This window comes from Copadichromis virginalis, linkage group LG3 (assembly GCF_057382275.1).
Source record: "Copadichromis virginalis isolate Kocher_CV1m ecotype Utaka linkage group LG3, C_Virginalis_male_GT1.1, whole genome shotgun sequence".
NCBI lineage: Eukaryota > Metazoa > Chordata > Actinopteri > Cichliformes > Cichlidae > Copadichromis > Copadichromis virginalis.
The window spans coordinates 61,132,659-61,152,346 of NC_140620.1; the positions used below are offsets into that span (position 1 = coordinate 61,132,659).

The following is a 19,688-nucleotide window of genomic DNA, read 5'->3' on the forward strand; positions in this document are numbered from 1 at the left end:
CTGTTTATTTAAGGGAGATGAACAAAATACATTGGAATTGTACAAAATAATATCATGGATGATAAATTAAATAGATTTTAAGTAGATGCTTGTGCATTCTTAAAGTCTTATATGTTGAACTGAACTATGTGATCTGTTCAAAGCCTTAATCTTAATTTGAAGTGAAATGTGCATTTTGAGTTTATACACTATGTATATAAGGCGACCGTTTCCTTTTGCAGTATTTTTGTGTGGTGTACTTTTCTATGTCTTAACAAAAGGGGAACAAAGGTGTTTAAGTTCACCTAGGATGATGTGTTTTAATTTTCACATGGTCTTGCTTGAATTTGACCCTGACAAAGGCGTATGAACTCTGTCAGCTGTTTGGAGTTTCCATTTTCTAAACTTCTACATTCTGAACCTTCTTCAGCTCTGAACAGATGATGAAACACTGAATGATTTCAAGCTCACACTTTGTCTAATAAACTTACATCTTTCATTCTTTATACAGATTGAGGGGCTGTGGTTTGTCAGAGATCAGCTGTGATTATCTGGCAGCAGCACTGAAGTCCAACCCCTCCCATCTGAGAGAGCTGGACCTGAGCTCCAACAACAAGCTGCAGGATTCAGGAGTGAAGCATCTGTGTGGTTTCCTGGAGAGTCCAGGATGTAAACTTGAAACTCTGAGGTCAGTCAGCATGTTTTAGTTGTGCTGAGATGAATATGATGTGAAAGTTGTGCTGACACTAAACTGCAGACATCAGGCTGATATTATACTGATCCACACTGAGGATCTTCATGGTAAAGTCTGTTTTCTTCTTCTCTGGTTTAGTCCATTGACTGCAGCAGAACAATGTTCACATTTCAAACCTTCAAAGAAGAAGAAAAATCCTCCACTGGATAATTCACTGTGAAACTCTCCAACTCTTCATTCCACCTTAAAGTCTGTCTGACACTGAAATCCAAAGCAAAATGTGCGTTTGCTTTACAGACAGCAGTCCAACACAAACATACACACATCATCCAAAACACAGTCCAACATCCAAATCTCCTCCACTGCCAGCATGAATGATGGGAAAGAGAAGGAGGAACACTCTGACATTCAGGGTTAGAATGAGTTTCATGAAGCAGACTGTGAAGATCAAAGCTGCATTAGAAAGCTTACATGAATGAATGAGTGGACAGAAGTGGACAGAGATCATCTGAAGCACTTCAAAGGCTTTAAATCAGCACATTTCTCTTTATTCTTTATCAACTCTGTTAGTTTCTCTCAGTTTTCTGTGGAATGAAGCTAACAGCAGGCTAATAAGATGCTGACCAATAGGTTTCTATTAAAGGTTGTAATTTGTATATGAAAAAGTGCTTTGGCTCAGCAGGGATCAGCTTACAGGTAGAATACAGCTGCTGGATGGGATTAGCATGTCATAGCTATCTACCAAACTGCTAACTGGGGGATTTCAGGCCATCTATGGATCATTTTTGCTAACTGTTTATTCAGCTTAGGCTCACAGGGCTGCAGCCTGTGCCCTAGCTGTCATAGGGCAAGAGGCGTGGTCCACCTGCACAGGTGAGCAGTCCATCACAGGGCCAACAGAGAGAGACAGAGAAGCACTCTCTCACATCCACACCTACAGCCAATTTAGAAGCACCAATGAACCTAAGCAGCATTTCATTGGACTGTGGGAGAACATCCAACCTCCACAGAAAGGCCAACAAGCTTCAACCTACAACCTTCTTGCTTTAAGGCACTAGTGCGAACCACTTTTCCCCATTTCAGCCCAAATCCTGCATCTTCCTGTTTTTGACTCCAGGCCAGCTCCACTAACACTTTCTCATCAGACACTGCCACCTAGTGGAGGAAGTCTTAGTCCCATTTGAAGCTTCAGATTACAGTTAGTTCCTTTACAAAGAGGTGGAGGTGGTGGGGCCACAGCACCATCATCACTGAGTGCCATAGGACACTTAACCTTTGTTTCCATATGCTGGGAACTTCCTGTTGTTCCAAGGAGGACTGGAAAATGTGTGAAAATCTCCCAGTCAGTTCCTCACAGCACACTTCAATCATTTCCCTCCCACAGCATCAGGACCAGGGCTTTTTCTCTCTTTGGTCCCACTAAGAGATTTCCACACAAACACCTCATCAGTGGGACTCTCAGAGCTACCAGCCCTTTGCTACAATCACAAAGCTCTTCATTGAAATCAATGATATCAAAGCTGGAATCAAATGAGTCCAAGTCTTCTGCTGATTCAGCATCACATTCATCTTTGCTCCTTGTTCTGCATCCCCACCATGGACTTCATTCCTTTCCAAGCCAGCCTTGAGTGTCCTTTATTCAGCTCATCCTCTGCTTTACTTTTACACCTGATTTTAGCTGCTTTATCTCTCTTTCAACAAGTTTCTGTGCCTCAATCTTTTTCTTCTCTCCCTCATAACAAGACAGCTTCTTCTGCCTGAGAACATGTTGGAGTGATTTACTAATCCAGGGCTGCTTATTGGGAAAATACTTCCTGTTTCCAAAGTAATCCCCATTTTTCCCAGAAAGAAATGTAAGTAGAAATCGATGATCTCAGTGAGAACATGAGCCTTTAAAAAGTCCCAGTGGTTGCAGTCAAAGCAGTCCCTCAGTCCCAGTATAGAGTCTTTGGTCCAGACTGGAACAACTGTGTGCCCAGTTTGAGCTCTCTTCAGTGCTGTGACCTGACAGACCCAGAGGGGCCATCACATCACATTTAGAAGCTCCCCTAATGGAGCCACAACACATGTCCAACACTTAGTCTGTCTTGTTGGACCAACTGGAAGAAATGATTCAAGGACTTAGTCACAGAACAGAGATTCAAATCTCCAAAATCCAACTGGCTGCATCAGGACATATAGTCTGAAACTCTGCACAGTTTCCTGTTTGAAGCTGCTTCCTGTTGGCTTCAGCTGTTTGGAGTTTCCATTTTCTAAACTTCTACATTCTGAACCTTCTTCAGCTCTGAACAGATGATGAAACACTGAATGATTTCAAGCTCACACTTTGTCTAATAAACTTACATCTTTCATTCTTTATACAGATTGATGAGCTGTGGTTTGTCAGAGATCAGCTGTGATTATCTGGCAGCAGCACTGAAGTCCAACCCCTCCCATCTGAGAGAGCTGGACCTGTGGGGAAACAACCTGAAGGATCCAGATGTGAAGCAGCTGTCTGATCTTCAGCAGAGTCCAGACTACAGACTGGAGACTCTGAGGTCAGTAGAGTGATGGAGTGAGTGGGTGGTGCTGTCAGCAGTATTGTACTAAACACAGTCAGTATGAAACAAAGATCCAGTGTTTCCTGTAAAGCTGCAGCTTCTCAGTGAAGCTGTGAGAGGAGAATGGTGACAGGCTTCAGGATTGGACACAAACACTTCCTGTTTCTGACCTTTATGGTCACCATGGTAACGGCTGACACGCTCTGATCAAACACTGTCAACAGCCAATCAGCTCTCTGAACAAAGCAGCACGCAGACCAATGACTGCATTCATTTCCAAGTTTAAAGCAGTGAAGAACACAGTCTGTAGGTGAGGAAGAATTTAGTGAGAGCAGATGTTTGGATGGAATTCCTCCAGTTAACAGCTGGAACCGTCCATCTGGATTGTTGGGCTTGTTGTTGGGGTTCCTACAGAGCTCAGAGTGGACACACCAAGGTTCTTCTAATGAATGAAAGTCCAAACTCAAACTAGGAGGGAAAAACATTTTTATCAACTTCAATAAAAATCCAAAGATTAGAAAAAGTGAAGCAACAATGAGTCCTAGTACAGTCCCAGCACTGAAGTCCCTGCTGCTCTTTATACTGGATGTGCTGCATCACTGACTGACAGCTGATGAAGAGTCTCTGGAAACACGCGTTTATCTCCTCTGCTCTTCCTTCTTCTCTCTGCAGGTGGTGGTGATGATGGTAAACAGGACGGTGTGTGTGCTGAGAGAGGAGGAGCTGTGTCCTGATGATCCAGAGAGGTTGAAGCAGCAGCAGCTTGTGTGTAGAGACGCTCTGACTGGGCCATGTTACTGGGAGGTGGAGAGGAGAGCTTCATCCAGCACTGACTGACAGAGGAATGAGAAGAAGTGCAGATGACTGTCAGTGCTGCAGAGTGAACTGCTCTGAGAACAGCTCCACTGTCAGACACAATGTAGAGTCCAGCATCATCCCTGTGTGTCCCTCTGGATCTGACAGAGGATCATCAGTGTATCTGGACTGCTCTGCTGCTGCTCTGTCCTTCTACAGTCTCTGCACAGTCTCTGTCTGACTCTGGCTTCAGACCCTCCTGGATCAAACTCACCTGGAAAGACTTTCAAACATCACTCAATAGATTTGAATACAGAATATATTTGATATATACTGTAGATGTACTGTAGAGTTGCAGTTTGTCACTTGTAAATACAGTCTGTGAGCAGCTGTGAGCTGAAAGATCTTTCTAGAAACACGAAATGTTTTCACTCTTCTGTTGCTTTTTCATATATTTCCACAACATTAATATTGATCCCACCTGTCTCACCTGTTTCATGCTTTTATACATAATAACAGGACACGTGTGATCTGAGCGCTGCTGTGGTTGCTGTGCTGCACGTCTTCATTTAGATAACAGTGACATCTAGTGGTTCAGAGGGAGAACTGCAGGAGGTGGAGCTGTGTTTTAGCATGGAAAACTTTTTATCTTTTAGGCGCAGATACAAATATGACAAGTATCAGTGTGAGATACAAAAGGTCACATCAGTCAGCAGAGGGAACAGTGATCACACAGCAATGTAAGAATAGAAACATAACAGTGAATCTGGACATGTATACAGATGGAAGCAAACAAACAGGATGTAACACTAGGTGGAGTTTATTTTCCTTGTGCTGACTTTTTACAGTTAGTGACAATAACTCTTACTGCGTACTAGCTAGCATGACGGAGTTTCTATACAGCTGGGTGGTGCTATGATGTTACTGATAGTGAACTTTATTTTAGTAGAGTTTCCAACCGTCCTGTAAAAAACAGAATCGTCTCGTATTCAGAGAAAATATTACGCAATTTGTCCCGGACTTCAGCTAGAATGGAAAAGACACAAAGCTGGATTTATTCTGTGTCTTTACACTGTCATTCTCTCCCCTCCCTCTACTGTTGCTACTTCAATCATGAAACTGATCAATGATCAGCTGATCGGCTTTTCTCTCTTGTTTTTTTATCATCCACTTTGCGCCAGAAAGAGGAAACCAGCGGATGTCGCGCTAAACAACAGCAGCACGTTTAAGCTTGATCAGCTGTTGTTAGAATTTATTTAATATTAATTTCTAGTATCAGCTGATGTTTGCTGGAGCCACAGCTGTAAAGCTGCTGGTCATGATATTGGTTTGGATATGTGGTGAGAGGTAAACATGAAGATGAAACCAGGAGATGTCCTTACTGGATCATCAGAGCTGTGATGGAGAAACAGGTTTACCTTTTAGGTGACATGAATGAGTTGAAGGGAAGTTATGAGCTGTTTCTGAGAGACAAATAACACCAGGATCCTTTTCTAAGTAGCTGACAGTTATACCAACAAGACTCTGGAGTTCATGGAGCTGCATTTTCACCTGCTGGACATCACTACCTGACAGGTTTAACTGTCTTCAGAACATTGCAGAGGCCTTATTGACAGTATTCGGCTCTACATATCTGTGTGAGCAGATTTTCTCTCACATGAAGAGAGTCCTCAGGTCTGAATGCTGGACACTCGGAGACCTGTGTCTCTGAGTGGGAGACCAGAGATCACATTAACATGTGTGTCTCTGTATTAAGAAACATGACATATTGGCCCAGTTTATTTTTCTTATCATTGTTGTGAGGAGACCATAAATAGCATTTGTATTTTCTGTTGTACAGTTCATTTGCTGTTATGGATAAAAAGTCTTTCTTTGTTTCAAAGTAGCTGATAAATATTCGCTGATAGCTGCAAACATCTGCGCACAAATATAATCCTATGAAGTGGTTCTATATAGTGTGTAATTTATTGCTAATGCAATCATATGGCACATTGACTTCTGAGGAAATGTTAGATGCACTCATCATCAGAAAGGTGTCTGACCTAAACCAGGAGGTTTAGAGTATCGGTGTCATGGTCCTGGGTCAAGCGACCCAGTATTTGAGTTTCATGTATCTTTTGTATTCATTTGCACCTAGCTTAGTTCACCTAGTTAATTTCTAGATTGCAGTTTAGTTTTGTTCCTTAGTTGTTTATGTCATCTCCCCCTGTACTAAGTCTCCCTGGTTCATGTGTCATGTCTGCGTGGTTATGTTTAGTTCTTGTCATGTTGATCATGTCATCTTGTCAAGCTGACAGCTGGTAACTGTGCAGGGGCGGATCTAGTAAAGTTTTGCCGACCTAAACCAGGGGGTTTAGAGTATCATAGAGTTTTTGTGGTTTGTTTTCTTTAAGTCATTTCACAGATTTTCTCTATAATTTCAATTCCTTGAATAAAACAACAAACTTAGGGGATGATTTTGTAATCCGACTTTATGTATGAAAGATTTGACTAAACGTAAAACAATCTTCCAACTCAGTCGTCATTCTTATCTTGTGAAATCAAACCAAATGTTCTGTTGTCTCTAAATCAGGGATTGATGAAATCTTTGGTTGCATCCATTTATGAACATGTTCTCATTCATATTAAATCGTAGTCTAAGTCCTTCTTTAGAGGGATAAATGTCATTCATTGTCTTCAAATGTGTTTCTGTTGTTTTGGGGGGAAGTTTGAAGTCCATTGTTCAAAGTCTGTTAATGAAACTTTATGAAGTTTATGTAGGATGTTTTTCCTATTTTGTATTTGTTTGAATTATGATGTATTTCTGACTCTTGCTGCCATGATGCCAGGTCTCTCTTGAAAACAACATTTTTAATCTCAATTAAATTTTCACCTGGAGAAATAAAGATGATAATAATAATTTTGTCTTCAGGGAATCATTTCTCTGTAAAACAGCTTCTTCTGAAACTCTTGTTACATTTCTTGTTTATTGTTTGCTGGTTGTAGAAAAATGTCATCGTCTCTGTGTGAACTTAAACTCTACATGTGGTGTCAGCTATAAACGAGCTCTAGAGTCTAATAACGATGCTTTTATTATTGTCTGGTATCCAACCTAACCCTGGGCCTCTGGCTGAATGTGAAACACCAGCAGATGTTAAAAACTGTCTGGGTTACACGTGCATCACGTCGTGTGCTTCCTAACATGGATATGATTGGAATCTGGGCCTGTTCAAGCGGTGCTGGTATCGTTGTTGTTTCTGAGACTTTCCAAATCTTTACTGGATAAAAACGTAGCAACTGATGGATTTAACATTTAGCTCTCAGACTGTCCCAGAAAAGGCGGAGGTCTGGAAGTTTATGTGAAGCTCTGTCTTGCTGCTCAAGTCTTGTTCTCTCCATCTGCACCTCAGCCATTTGAAATCTTGGCCTTAACTATTGATCTGTTTGGAAATCAGACTGTTGTTGGCTGCTATCAGCCTCCACCTGCTTCCCCCAGCACATCACCGTCTCTGGTTCAACTTTTATCTGAGCTGCATTTTAATGACGTCTTTCAGATGGATGATTTTCATTGGGACTGGCTTTCTTCTGTGTCTGATGAGTTTAAGGCATGCTGCTTGTTTTTAAAACTGACTCAAATTATTTAAAGCCTCACACGCCTTGATCCTAAACACCCAGATAAATCTGCTCTTATTGACCTTTTTTAACTAATATGCTGCGTAAGTTTTCCACATCTGCAGTTTTTGCCAACGACCTGAGTGATCACTGTGAGAAACACTAAAATCTCACGCTCTGAGCTCGCATCAGTTTGAACTGGGGTCGTATTAAACAGGCTGACAATGTCAGTTTGGGAACATTTACAGGAGAGTTGTGTCTACTTTGTGGACAGACACGCCCCTTTTTGCCAGGTCAGGGTGAAAGGTCGGGACAGGCCTGGTTTGGTTCAGTACCGGCCGATCTCCTACATGAGAGAAACCAGGCCTGGGCAGGAAGTCTGGCTCTGATGCTGATTGGCTACGTTTTCATTAGCTGTGTAATCGGATTACTGCCTCCATCATCAAGATGTAACTATTTTTTACTTTAACGACTGACAGTCCAAACGACCGTAGGAGGTTTTGGCAAACTATAAAGTGTCTCTGCCAGCTGTGACTCCTCAGAGCTTCCTCCTCACTTAAATATCGACTCCACTCCTGTGTCAGACAAAACTGAAATGTTGCTTTAACAAACACTTTGTTGCTTCTTGCTCTTTGTTCAGCACAGTATCTGATGGTAAACCTCTTGCACACAACTCTGCTCGTAGTTCCTGCTTACTGATACCTTTTCCTTCACACCTGTCACAGTAGAAGAGGTTTGTAAGGCTTTGAATAGCCCCAACACCAGAAACTCGTCCTCACAATCGTTCTCCTTCCTTCTTGCACTTGGCTGCAAATATCATAGCTGAGCCAGTGTCTTATATTTTTAATCTTTCTCTACAACAGAAGAACACCACTATACTCTGTGTTCTCTGGTTAACTGGTCCTCATTGGTCTTACACAGGATGGTCCATTAGTATCATTTTATCTATCAATCTGTTTCTGGGTTACTGCCTCCTATTCATCAGAGTACATGTTAGGCAAACAGTTTAGTCACAGCCTGCAGTCTCAGGACATCATTACATTCACTGTTCCATCAGTTCATGCAGAGCTTGGGAAGAAGGCGTTCTCCTTTTCTGCTCCGTCTTCATGGAAAACATAACCGAAGGATTTAAGGCTCTCCGTTGATTTCACTTGCAGACTTCAAAAGACGTACACATGTTTTTGTGAAACCATCTCTGGGAACTTGTTCTCGTTTTTAATGTGACTGAGTACATTACACAAACTTTTCTCTTATTGTTGTAATTTTAATATGTGTGTCTGGAACAGGTCTCTCTTGTAAATGAGACATTGAGTCTCAATGAGCCGACCTGTATAAATAAAGCTTCAATTACAAAGTCCTTTGTATAAAAGCTCCTTCAGCTGCCAGTGGGACGTGCTGTGGCTCTATCGGTTGCTGAGCCTTTATATTGTTAGTTAGAAACTACAAATATAATGGCTCACTGTATTTCAGAATCAGAGAAACTTTATTAATCCAGGAGGGAAACTGAGTTGTCATAGCAGCAAATACACAAGAAACAACAAGCACTCATATAAAGTGAGTGTAGAAACAGAGTTATGATAAATAAATATTCAGATAAATAATATCAATATATAATATAAATAATCTATAATCCAGTTTTGAGTTCCCTCCCCAGACACCTTAACGCCCACTCACATCCTGGGCCATCTGACCTCAGGAAATCACATGATAGGGTGGGGCCAGGTTTCACAATGAGCTCACCCGAAACCCTGGCTGATTAGGACCCCCACCCGCTTTCACACCTTGGCTCATGTGATTAGGTAGAGGATCATCAGGGGGTCCTTTGTCCCTCTTTGGGGGGAAACTCCCACTGGGTTTAAATCTGGGACTCCCCACCAACTGACCTTAGAACTGAAGAAGCTTCTCAGATGAGAGGTGAAACGTCTTCAAGCAACTCAAAGAAGTCCAGACGCTTTTCTTTGCAAGCTCCTTAGTCTACAATGACCTGGATGACTGAGAACCGTCACAGACAACTCAGTCCCATATTTTAGGTTATTCTGAATAAATCGTTCATGCCCTCTCTTGGGAAAGAAGCTGTTGTGGTTCCTGGTCCTAAATCTAGTCGTCCAAAAGTTCTAAACGACTTCAGGCCTGCTGCCCTCACCTCAGTCTTTGAAAAAATCATCAGAAATGTGATTATGGAAGACACTGAACTTCAGCTTGATTCAATGCAGATTGCACATAAGCCCAATAGAGGAGTGGAGGACGTGCTTTTGATTCTACTTCACCTGATTGTCAAACATGTAGAGAGTAAAGGACTTCAGTTCATCGATTTCTCTGCTTCTTTCAATAACACAGCCCCAGATTTGAATCAAAAGACTTTTAGAACAGTTTGAAATCCGGACAAACCTGAGCAAGTGCAGTCATATAAATATCTTGATGACAAATGCTATTATTTTTCTGTAAAGCAAATTGACCTAAAAGTAAAGTAACCTTGATATGTCAGGATATAGATGTCCCACCCAACAACGTCACCCAGCCCTGAAACATCGGTACTGTTCAAGGCAGCATTGCTGTCCACACGTCCATCAGAGTGTTTCTTTGGACTTCATGGTGTTGCTGCTCCCAGTATTCTCTGAGACAACCTCTGAGGCCGTCACAGAGCAGCTGTATTTGTACTGACATTACATTACACACAGGTGCACTCTATTTAGTCATTAGCACTCATCAGGCAATGTCTATGGGCAACTGACTGCACTCAGACCAAAGGGGGCTGAATAATAATGCACATAACAATTCTCTTCACTCTGCTGACAAGAGATTCAACCCCCACTATGAGCACCTTCTAAAGAGCACCATTGAGAGTATCCTCACCAACTGCATCACTGTGTGGTATGACTCCTGCACTGGGTCCTGCAGGAAAAATATGACAACGGGTAGTGAGAGCAGTGGAGAGGATTGCAGGGTCCTCTCTTGCCTCCCTCCCCAGGAGATCTACTGTGCCTGCCTCATTCGAAAGGTCCTCTTCATTACATGTGACTCCACTCATCTCTTCAACAGCGTCTTCAGTTTGCTGCCATCAGGAAGGATACTGAAGAGACCTTTTGACCTTTACATTTTCGTTAATATCTTTAAAACAGAAGCAGCAGAAACGAGAATTTTAGCAGCACAAACCAGCACAAGCGTAGCACAGTTGATTGACACCAGTTTTGTTTGATTTAATTAATGTGGGGGGGCTGGTTGACCTCTGGGGACCTCTAGAAATTTTCTTGAATATCTTTAAAATGATAGCAGCACAAACAAAAATTTTTACAGCACAAACGTAGCATAAACGTTTTGTTGGATTTGAAGAAGGTGGGGGGTCGCGGGAAAAACCAGCAAAAGAACTCGAGCAGCCGGGCTATGTAAAAGGTGTAGGGGGGCATGTTTGCGGTCACGTCCAGCGGGTGTGTGGGCTGTTTGAGTCATCTGTTACCAGGCAAACTCCAATGCAGCAGGCTGCTGAACACACACAGGCCTCCTGCATCCTCCTCTTCAGCTCTGCTTGCCCGATATCGTGACCTAAGCAGGGTCGGGCCTGGTCAGTACTTGGATGGGAGACCGCCTGGGAATACCAGGTCCTGTAAGCTTTTGCACTTCCACACACAAACTGCAGAGGGCACTTCTGCTCCTGCTTGTGCTTAGGGGCATGAGAAGTTAACATTTATGGGTGATAAAATCCTTTTTCTATATTTTTAACATGAGAATATCAGTTTTCCATCTTGTGTTCCAGAGTAATCGGACAAAAGACAAACGTAGAACAAGGAAAAAAGAGGCCAAGTGTCTCACCTATAAAACAAAATGACTGTTTTCTGAATAGTCTCACACAGATAAACATTTGCAGGGAATACCTTTTCCTTCAAAACAAACGTCACAGACTGTGTTTTTCTTTACTGATTGTATTTGAGTAGAAACTCAGATTAAAATGGCATCAGTGCTCATAAAATGATTTAACTGTAAAAGTAGGTGTAGTGGATCACTTTGCATAGATCTAGATAAAAGTGCTGTAAGCAAAGACTACAGTGGTCATTGAGCAGCTGTTCCTATAATGTGAATCTGGGATAAAGGCACAGATTATTTGTTTGCCTTTGTTTCCTGGTTCTTTCTTTCTTATCCAAATGGAAAAAGAGAGCATAAAAGTACTGTTTACAAGCAGCTTATCTATCTCATTGTGCCCACTATCATAAAATCTTGGTTGACTGAGCACTGAGCCATCTACCACTCGAAATTGAACCTGTGTGGGACAACAACAAAGTCCAGTATACTAAGTTTCAGTAATGTGCAGTTTTTTCTGTGGAAGATGTAAATCTAAATAGATGTCCTATTGTATGCATAATATACCACTGAACTTTATAAAACAACTTCTAAAAGCAAATTTCGATTTATTTTAGATTTTCTCAAATCCAAACAGTGCTAAAAGCATGCACACAGTCAAATATTTTTCATACGAGGTGCTGAAGGTTCTGCAATGTTCTGTCAGTGCGCCCCAGGGCAGCTGTGGCTACAATGTAGCTGCCATCACCAGTGTGTGAATGTGTGAATGATGTATCTGTGGCTTTTTGTCACACTTGGAAACCACGGTGTTGTGCAGCTATTTGCCTTGTTGCAGGGTTTTTAAAAAACTGCAGTTTTGATTTTAGTGAAAGACACCGTCTCATGACTCATTGAGTGCCGCGACTGACGAGCCAATCCGTGGCCTGCAGTCTGACGATGTCACATTTCCTGACTGCTTGGAACCCCGACTAAGTCGTCCTGTAGCCCACATCATAATGTTTCCATCTCTCTGCTTGACTGCGGGGATGCTATTTTTTGCATCACACTCGTATTTCAAAAGGTCAGTTAAAGCCACATAATTGGAATTTGGTTTCATCTCCCCACAGCACTTTCTCCAAAGTCTTCCCTGAATCATTTAGATGTTCACTGGCACTTGAGATGGGCCTATACATGTTTCTCCTTGAACAGGTAGCTACCCTATGTTAGCCTAGCTTTCTATCACTGATGCTCTGTGTGTATTGTTATGGTTCAAAATATGGGGATGGAGACAAGAGACAAGAGAAAAAAACCACAATAACAACACTGGTCCGGCCGGGTTGAGTCAAACGATGATTTTAATGATCACACGCGTGGGAGATGGACAATTTTATCCCACAACTTAGACATTCACATTACTCACACTCTCATTACACATACATATAGGATCTTGGGGGTGGTCACGATACACGGAGTCCAAGTTACCATCAGGGTGTACACCTCACCCCTGGCCTCGTTGCCCACCTCTCAATTTTAAATACACGTAGACATTGAGGGCTAGCAGGAGGGACTATGCGCTTACCTGCTGCTCTCTGGCAGGTAGCTCCATGCCCTCCTGGGTTTTAATTGCACCTTAGAACACACATGCATCAACACTACAATGAGCGGGTGGAGGGAGGTTTGGAGTCTTCTCTCACCCCCATCCTCTGCGGCCTGCTGGAGCGGGGGGGCTAGGAGGAGTTGGCCGTCCGGCTGCGGTCTGGGGTGTGGGGCCTCCCTGCTGCTGCGGAGTCGGGGCGGTCTGCCTCTCCCCACCGCAGGGAAAAGGGTAACACTACCTGGGTCTGGGTGCAGTTCCCCCCTCCAGGGGCAAGGGTACCTAGACCCAGTTCGTAGAGTACGCTTGGGGAGTGTGATCGTGTATACAGCGTCTCTTTATGTCTGTCTCCACGTCGGTTGAGTGTGGAGTGAGTGCATATGAGAGCATGAGGGTGGGAATGGATGTTTGTGTCTGTGTGTGCCTGTATGTCTGTGTCTATATGTCAGGTTGGGTATCAGACGCCACCTCTCTGGGGACATCTCAGGCCCTCCAAGGTTTGGAGGCCTATCTCCCCCCACCACCACTTCCCCTGCCGGTGGCGGACTCCCTCAGGTGTCGGTGCGTTGGTGGTTCTTTGTGTCTGGGGGTGGGCGTCCGGGTACACACCGGCTCACTCCTTGGCGGCCGCTTGTCGGGGCCTGGAGCCTGGGGCACTTCGGAGGTGGGGTGCCCCCGGCCTCTCGGCCTGGGGCTTGGTCACTCAGGCACAGCTGGCTGCTGGCGGAGCTCACGGGCGCGTCACTGCAACTCCCCTTGGCTTCTGCTCTGCGGCTGCTGAATGAGCCCTCATCTGGGACTCTCCTCAGCTCTTACTGGGACTGTGGCGCGGCTGCCCCTCTGTGGGTCTTCCTTGGTGTCTTGTGTTCTGGGGGCCTCTGGATGTCTCGAGTTTTGATCTCCTTCATACCTGCTTCATGCCCTGGAGGACGGGGCTGTGCCCCCCCCCCCCCCCCCCCCCCCACACACACACACACACACACACACACTCCCTAGCAGATCGTTACATGGAGAAACCTTTGGAATACAAGCATGCTGATCCACGCAGGTATGCACACAGGTGTACACACGGGTATTCACAGACGCGGACTACAGCTTTCTTGGCTGCTGCCTCAAAGCACATTGTGCGCTGTCTATCTTGCGTGCTGCACAATATCGTTTATTATTTAGTAACTATTGATATCTACTGCTAGCTAGTTTATTGTGATGGTGCTTTTTTTTTCTTATTATGTTGCTCTTTGTTGTTTGCTTTCTCTTCTGTTTTTTTTTTCTCCATACAGGTGACCCAGGAGTTTTGGTTTTTTTTTCTCTCTTCCCCCCCTTCTCACCGTCTCTTCTCCCCTTTGGTTTTCGTTCTCTCCCTCTCTTTCTTTCATTCTTTCTCCCTGTCCTATCCCACAGTCATGTCTGTCCCGTTTGCAACTGAAAATAAAATAAATTCATAATTATAATAAAGGTCAATCAAATGGACCAATATGGCAAGGCCATGATGATCCACTTGGTAAAATAAATCCTCTTGGCATCTTCCTTGGCCTTAAGACAACAATTCTGATGGCTATAGATCCAAACGGGTCACACAAAAGAAAAAAGAATCTTTTATTCTGGATAAAACAGGGAGCCAATAAATGTTCTGTTTCTAGTCCCTGTCAGGACTCTCGCTGCAGCATGTTGCTCAGAGCAGTCTGGAATTGATTTTTGACTAAATAATTAAAACTAATAATAATATATTACTATATTATATTACTAACAAATCCAGGACACCCCTGTTGATCCAGCAGCTCTTAATGAAGTTTGAAATAAGAATCGTGGTGAGTTCATTAGAAACATTTCACTTTTCTTTTTTAAATCAGTCATTACTGGAATCATCTGAAGTGCAAAAACAGTGGGATTATATATGAGAAGGACGGACTCAAAGACTGTCGTGTATCACATATATATTACATCGATGTCCAAAATCAATGCATCATTAATGAAACTGAAACAAAAGTACTGAATTTCATGTGGAAGACCAAACCTCAACATTCAGGAAAGTCTTATACAGGAGCAAAGATAATGGACGTTACCCGGAGTTTTCCACTGTGAAACCAGGAATAACAGCTTAAAAATGTTTCTGTGATCTAAATCATTGTCAGCCTGGCAGGCAAATAGCGTGGACACCAAAGTTTGTGAACGTGAAAACCTGAGAACAAAGACATGTAGGATTTTAAATCGGTACTGTTAAGGTTCAAAATACTGGGGATGGAGACAAGAGAAAAATCACAATAACAACACTGGTCCGGTCGGGTTGAGTCAAACGATGATGATCACACGCGTGGGAGATGGACACTGATGCAGACAGCCTCAGATCTCAAAATGGTGGAGCATTGATCAAACTCTTATAGCCTCTGGTTCTCCCACCTTATCATAAAAGCCTAAACATTCACATGCTTTTCTCTCACACGGCGCCTAAGCTACGACCTTGGCTCCCCGTTTATCTGCTCCTGCTGAGTTGGGGCAGAAAACTCCAGCATGCTCTGTTCTCTTCTAATCAGACAAATAAGGCGATGACTTTCTGCAGCAGTATTATGCATCATAAAACAATATCATTCATCCACAATAAATCAGCAGTCTACTTTAATGCAAATCAGTTTAACTAATGCAATAGTTGTCAGCTTCTTCTAATTCAGGAGAATAATGCAAACTAAAACTACATAATAATTCACAATCTTTAGTTAGGGGTATAACATGGCATAAAATAATATTATAATCTAACAGTATGCTGCTGCCTCTCTCTCATGTTACTTAAAAAATTAACCCCACAGCTTCAATAACCGTATCTAAAAATCTCTCAGTGAAAGTTACGGTTGTAGGTTTGGAAACATTTTGGGGTAGCCAGTGTTAAATAGAGACAGGGCCACATTCTTTATCTAGTCATTGTAATGAAAGAAGCACATTAAAAACTATATGAGAGTTTGCTTTTAACAAGCATGTAATGACTCTACTTAGTTTAGGTAGTCTTAGGGAGTCAAACTGAAAGTAGCATTTTGTGGATGTTTTCCCTGCTGCCCGATCCCATCAGTCTCTTAAAGCATCATTTTTATGCGCCCTGGTGTGACAGAGGTTTCATGGCGCTACAGGTTACCTGAGCACATCAGGTATATTACGGTTGAAAACCAGTGCCCGGCCTTCCAGTGGGTGTTCGACCCCTCGTGCACAGCTCAGGAGTCTAAACGACCCAGCAGTTATGGACATGTGTGTTTTTGGTGTGCTGTCCCTCGTTCTCCCTGCTTGCAGGTATATCTGTGTGTGTGTGTGGATGCCGGAGTTTCTGAGAGCACCTGTTTACAGGCACCTTCAGGCCTGGTGGGTGTGGCCCTGCCAGGTGGTTGGCCACACTTGAAGCTGATCAAGCCTTGTCAGAGGAGCTACTTGAGAATGCGGTGGCGCTCTCTCTGACGCTGGATCATTGCGTGACTTCACGTTAGTCTCTCGGCCCAGTCAGTACGGATAGTCTGCCGCATTGTATGTGTCTTACGGCTGCCTGTTTGTTATCTCCCCAGGAGAAGCGTGGAGACGAGAGGGCAGCGAGCACGGGGTGCTCAGACACTGAGGAGCGGAGACAAGGAACACTAGCACTGGGAAGAGGACATTTCACGGGAGTCGGGAACGCACTGCGGATTTATTGTTATTTTCCATTCACTGTAAATAAACGCACTGCTTGCATTCAGAGCTCCGTGCCTGGCTCCTCCTTCCTCACATCCCCACGGTTGACGCTGGCCAACCGTGACAAATAGCTTTTCTTAGATTCATTATTAGTTCAACATTGACAAATAGTAGTTGACTAATATCAGGAGCCAAAAAGAAAACAAAAAACAAACTAAATAAATATTTCAGACGCTGAAAATAAATTATTACGGTTGTTTAAATTTGCTGTCAGCAAGTTAGGTCTAATACATGTAGTCAATCTAATGAATCAATATTACATGTAAAAAGTACAGAACTGAAAATGAAACTAAAATATAACGGTAAATGAACTGGTTCTTGTATAAAACCTTTCTACTCTCTACAACTTGCCTCATTCATGCACTCACTTTTTTCTATGCTTTTTCTCTGTAAGTGCTTTCTATCTAACATTAATACGCATTCATCCTCCCGATGGATGCATCGGAGAGCAACTTGGGGTTAGCGTCTTGCCCAAGGATATTTGGCATGCAGGCTGGAGCAGGCGGGGATTGAACCAGCAACTTTCTGATTAGTAGGTTTCCTGCTCTACCTGAGCTACAGACACCCCAATTTGTGGTGCTCTGGAAACAACACGTTCTCATCCCAACAGGTAACGATGCTATGTGACAAATCATCGGTATGTGTAAATGTGTTTTTTGTTCTAATCATGAATCGCTTTGTAAAACAAGACCTGATAGGGTTAAGGTTAAAGTTATGGTTAGAGTTAATGTTAGGGATAGGGCTGGAATGGACGGCTGGAGCCTCTCCTCCAAGTGTGTGTTACTGCCGCCATCAGCATTCTGTTGTATTCTGTTGTCTGCTTTTCTCTGTAAGCGCTTCGAGCCTGTACTTTTTTGCTTTAGCTGAGTAATGAAGTTGAATCAGTACTTTAACTTTCACTGGAACAATAGTATTTTTACTTCTACTTAAGTGGAGAATGTCTGATCTTTTGCCAACTCTGGCTGTCTCTCAGTCTTGGAATACCCACTTGTTGTCCAGCGGTGTCCTGGGAATATGGGAACTAGACAGACTGGGGAAACAATGGGAGGAGACACAAAGATGGAATCACTTTTACCATCTTTTATGTATTTGCTGGTCGTCTTATTTCTTCTATTTTGCAAGCACAGTGTTGCAATCATTGTCTTTGTGGTACAAAGACACAGGTAGAATGCAGGTGTTTTCATGTAACACGATGCCAGAAAGATGAGTAATGTGTTTTGAAGAGAAGATAAAACATCATGTTTGAACAAAGATAAGCAGCAGACACGTCTGTGTGTGAGTTGTTCAGGTTCAGTAAGAAGGTAATATGTCTGCAGAATTTGTAATTCTTATGAAGATATTGCTTGTACAATAAATAAAATCCCTTTAACTTCTTCTGGAGAGTGTCTTTATATATTTAGTCATTTTGGGGCGATCCCTTATTTAGTAGTAACTCTAGTCGGGGATATATATCAGAGTTTACTTTCAGATATGAGCATTGTGTTTCCTGTGGATGAATGAATGAATTATTTATTTATGTAATTTTTGAAAGACTGGCTCATGTAAAATCTCTGAAAGTATGACAAAGCTCTCCTGTTACACTTTATGGACACCTGAGCGTCACCATGAGGGCCTGTCTTTATTCACTTTATTCACTGAAATCCACTTTTATAATGAATTCACAGTAATCACTGACACCTTCAGAGCATTACATTCATTAAAGACGTCTTCTACACCTACTCTTCCAGACGACCGACACATACTTCAACCACTGCAGGTTAACCAGCCACTCATCAGTAAAGCAAAAACTAAATGTAAATGTCCTCATGTGGAAAAGACTGAAACACAACTCCCATATATCACTAATGTAACAGATCCATTTAGGGAGAGTGAGAACACTAGGCTGGATGTGGTTTAATGCAGGAACATTCATCATGTCTTCAGTTCAACAAATCATTTACATTGAATATGTGAGCTGGATGGTTACACGACACAATGTGATTGTCAACAATAACTGCAATGAACGCTGGTTTGAGGGCGGAGTCAAGGAGGCCATTTACGTGAAAAGGGAAAGACCCTCTCTGAATCAAGGAGGGGGCCTAAGGGTACATCTGTCACCATCTTACAATGCTGTGATTGCAGCCGTTCTCCAACTCTCTGTGAATGGTACTCAGGACCATTGATCAGTGGTTGTTGATCAATGGTCATGAGAATTTGCATAATCATGATTAAGGAACTGACCTCCCAGCCCATTGTTCCTTCAGTCGGCTGGTTTCTCTGACTGAAAACGCTACGTCCAGAAGAACAGAATCAACTTTTGGAGATTTACTTCCCTGATGATTGAGCACGCATCAAGACCTTTTAATCAGGCCAACAAATATCTTGTACTCAATTTTAGCAGCAGCCATTGTGACACTGATGATAAAACTTGTGTAAAAGTGCGAAGCTGTAAAAAAGTAATTATAAAAAAGCGTTTTTGTAGCTGAATGTTACTGGATAGCTGTTTCATCTGTAACACATCAAAATAACCTGCTAAGGTTTAATAGGCTATAAGGAACACACTCACTTCCTGAGCCCTGGGCAATAAGAGACGTTTTGTGTTTTATGATTTATTGATATGTTTGATCCTTTCTAACCTGCGTTAATGAAGCAGTCATTAGAGCACCATGTCCGCTAGAATAGTTCTGTAGTTTGATGCTTGAGTCGTTGCAGACTTGTTGAAACTCCCTCACCCGTCAAAGCAGCGTCTTTGTTATTCGAGTCCAGCAGATGGCAGTGTTTCACTGTCTGACGGCTGTCTGAAGCTTCAGCTGGATTATCCGTTTTCATGTTTGATTAGAGGTTTGTGTGTGTGTGTGTGTGTGGGTTTTTAGCCACGAGTTGTCCACGATAAAGCATATTGAATGGCCTGTCTAATATTGTTAGAATTCTCCTTTGGGTTAGTTTCATTACTCAATCGGGACATTTATTTGGAAAAAGAAAAAAAGAGGGAAAAAAAAGAAAAAAAAGAAAAGAATTAAAAATAAATAAATCCTCATAGTTT

The 19,688-nt window shown here is 42.7% G+C and overlaps 1 protein-coding gene across 1 annotated transcript in view; it reads left to right on the top strand.

The window, feature by feature from the left end:
- Positions 1-488: 488 nt before the first annotated feature.
- Positions 489-19,688, top strand: part of LOC146716453 (ribonuclease inhibitor-like) — a gene marked incomplete at its 5' end in the record, with an annotated part of 131,099 nt that continues 111,899 nt past the window's right edge. Inside the window, one exon of the mRNA XM_085441413.1 lies at positions 489-667. Coding sequence (XP_085297539.1) covers positions 489-667 — 179 coding nt within the window. The remainder of the gene's footprint in view (positions 668-19,688) is intronic.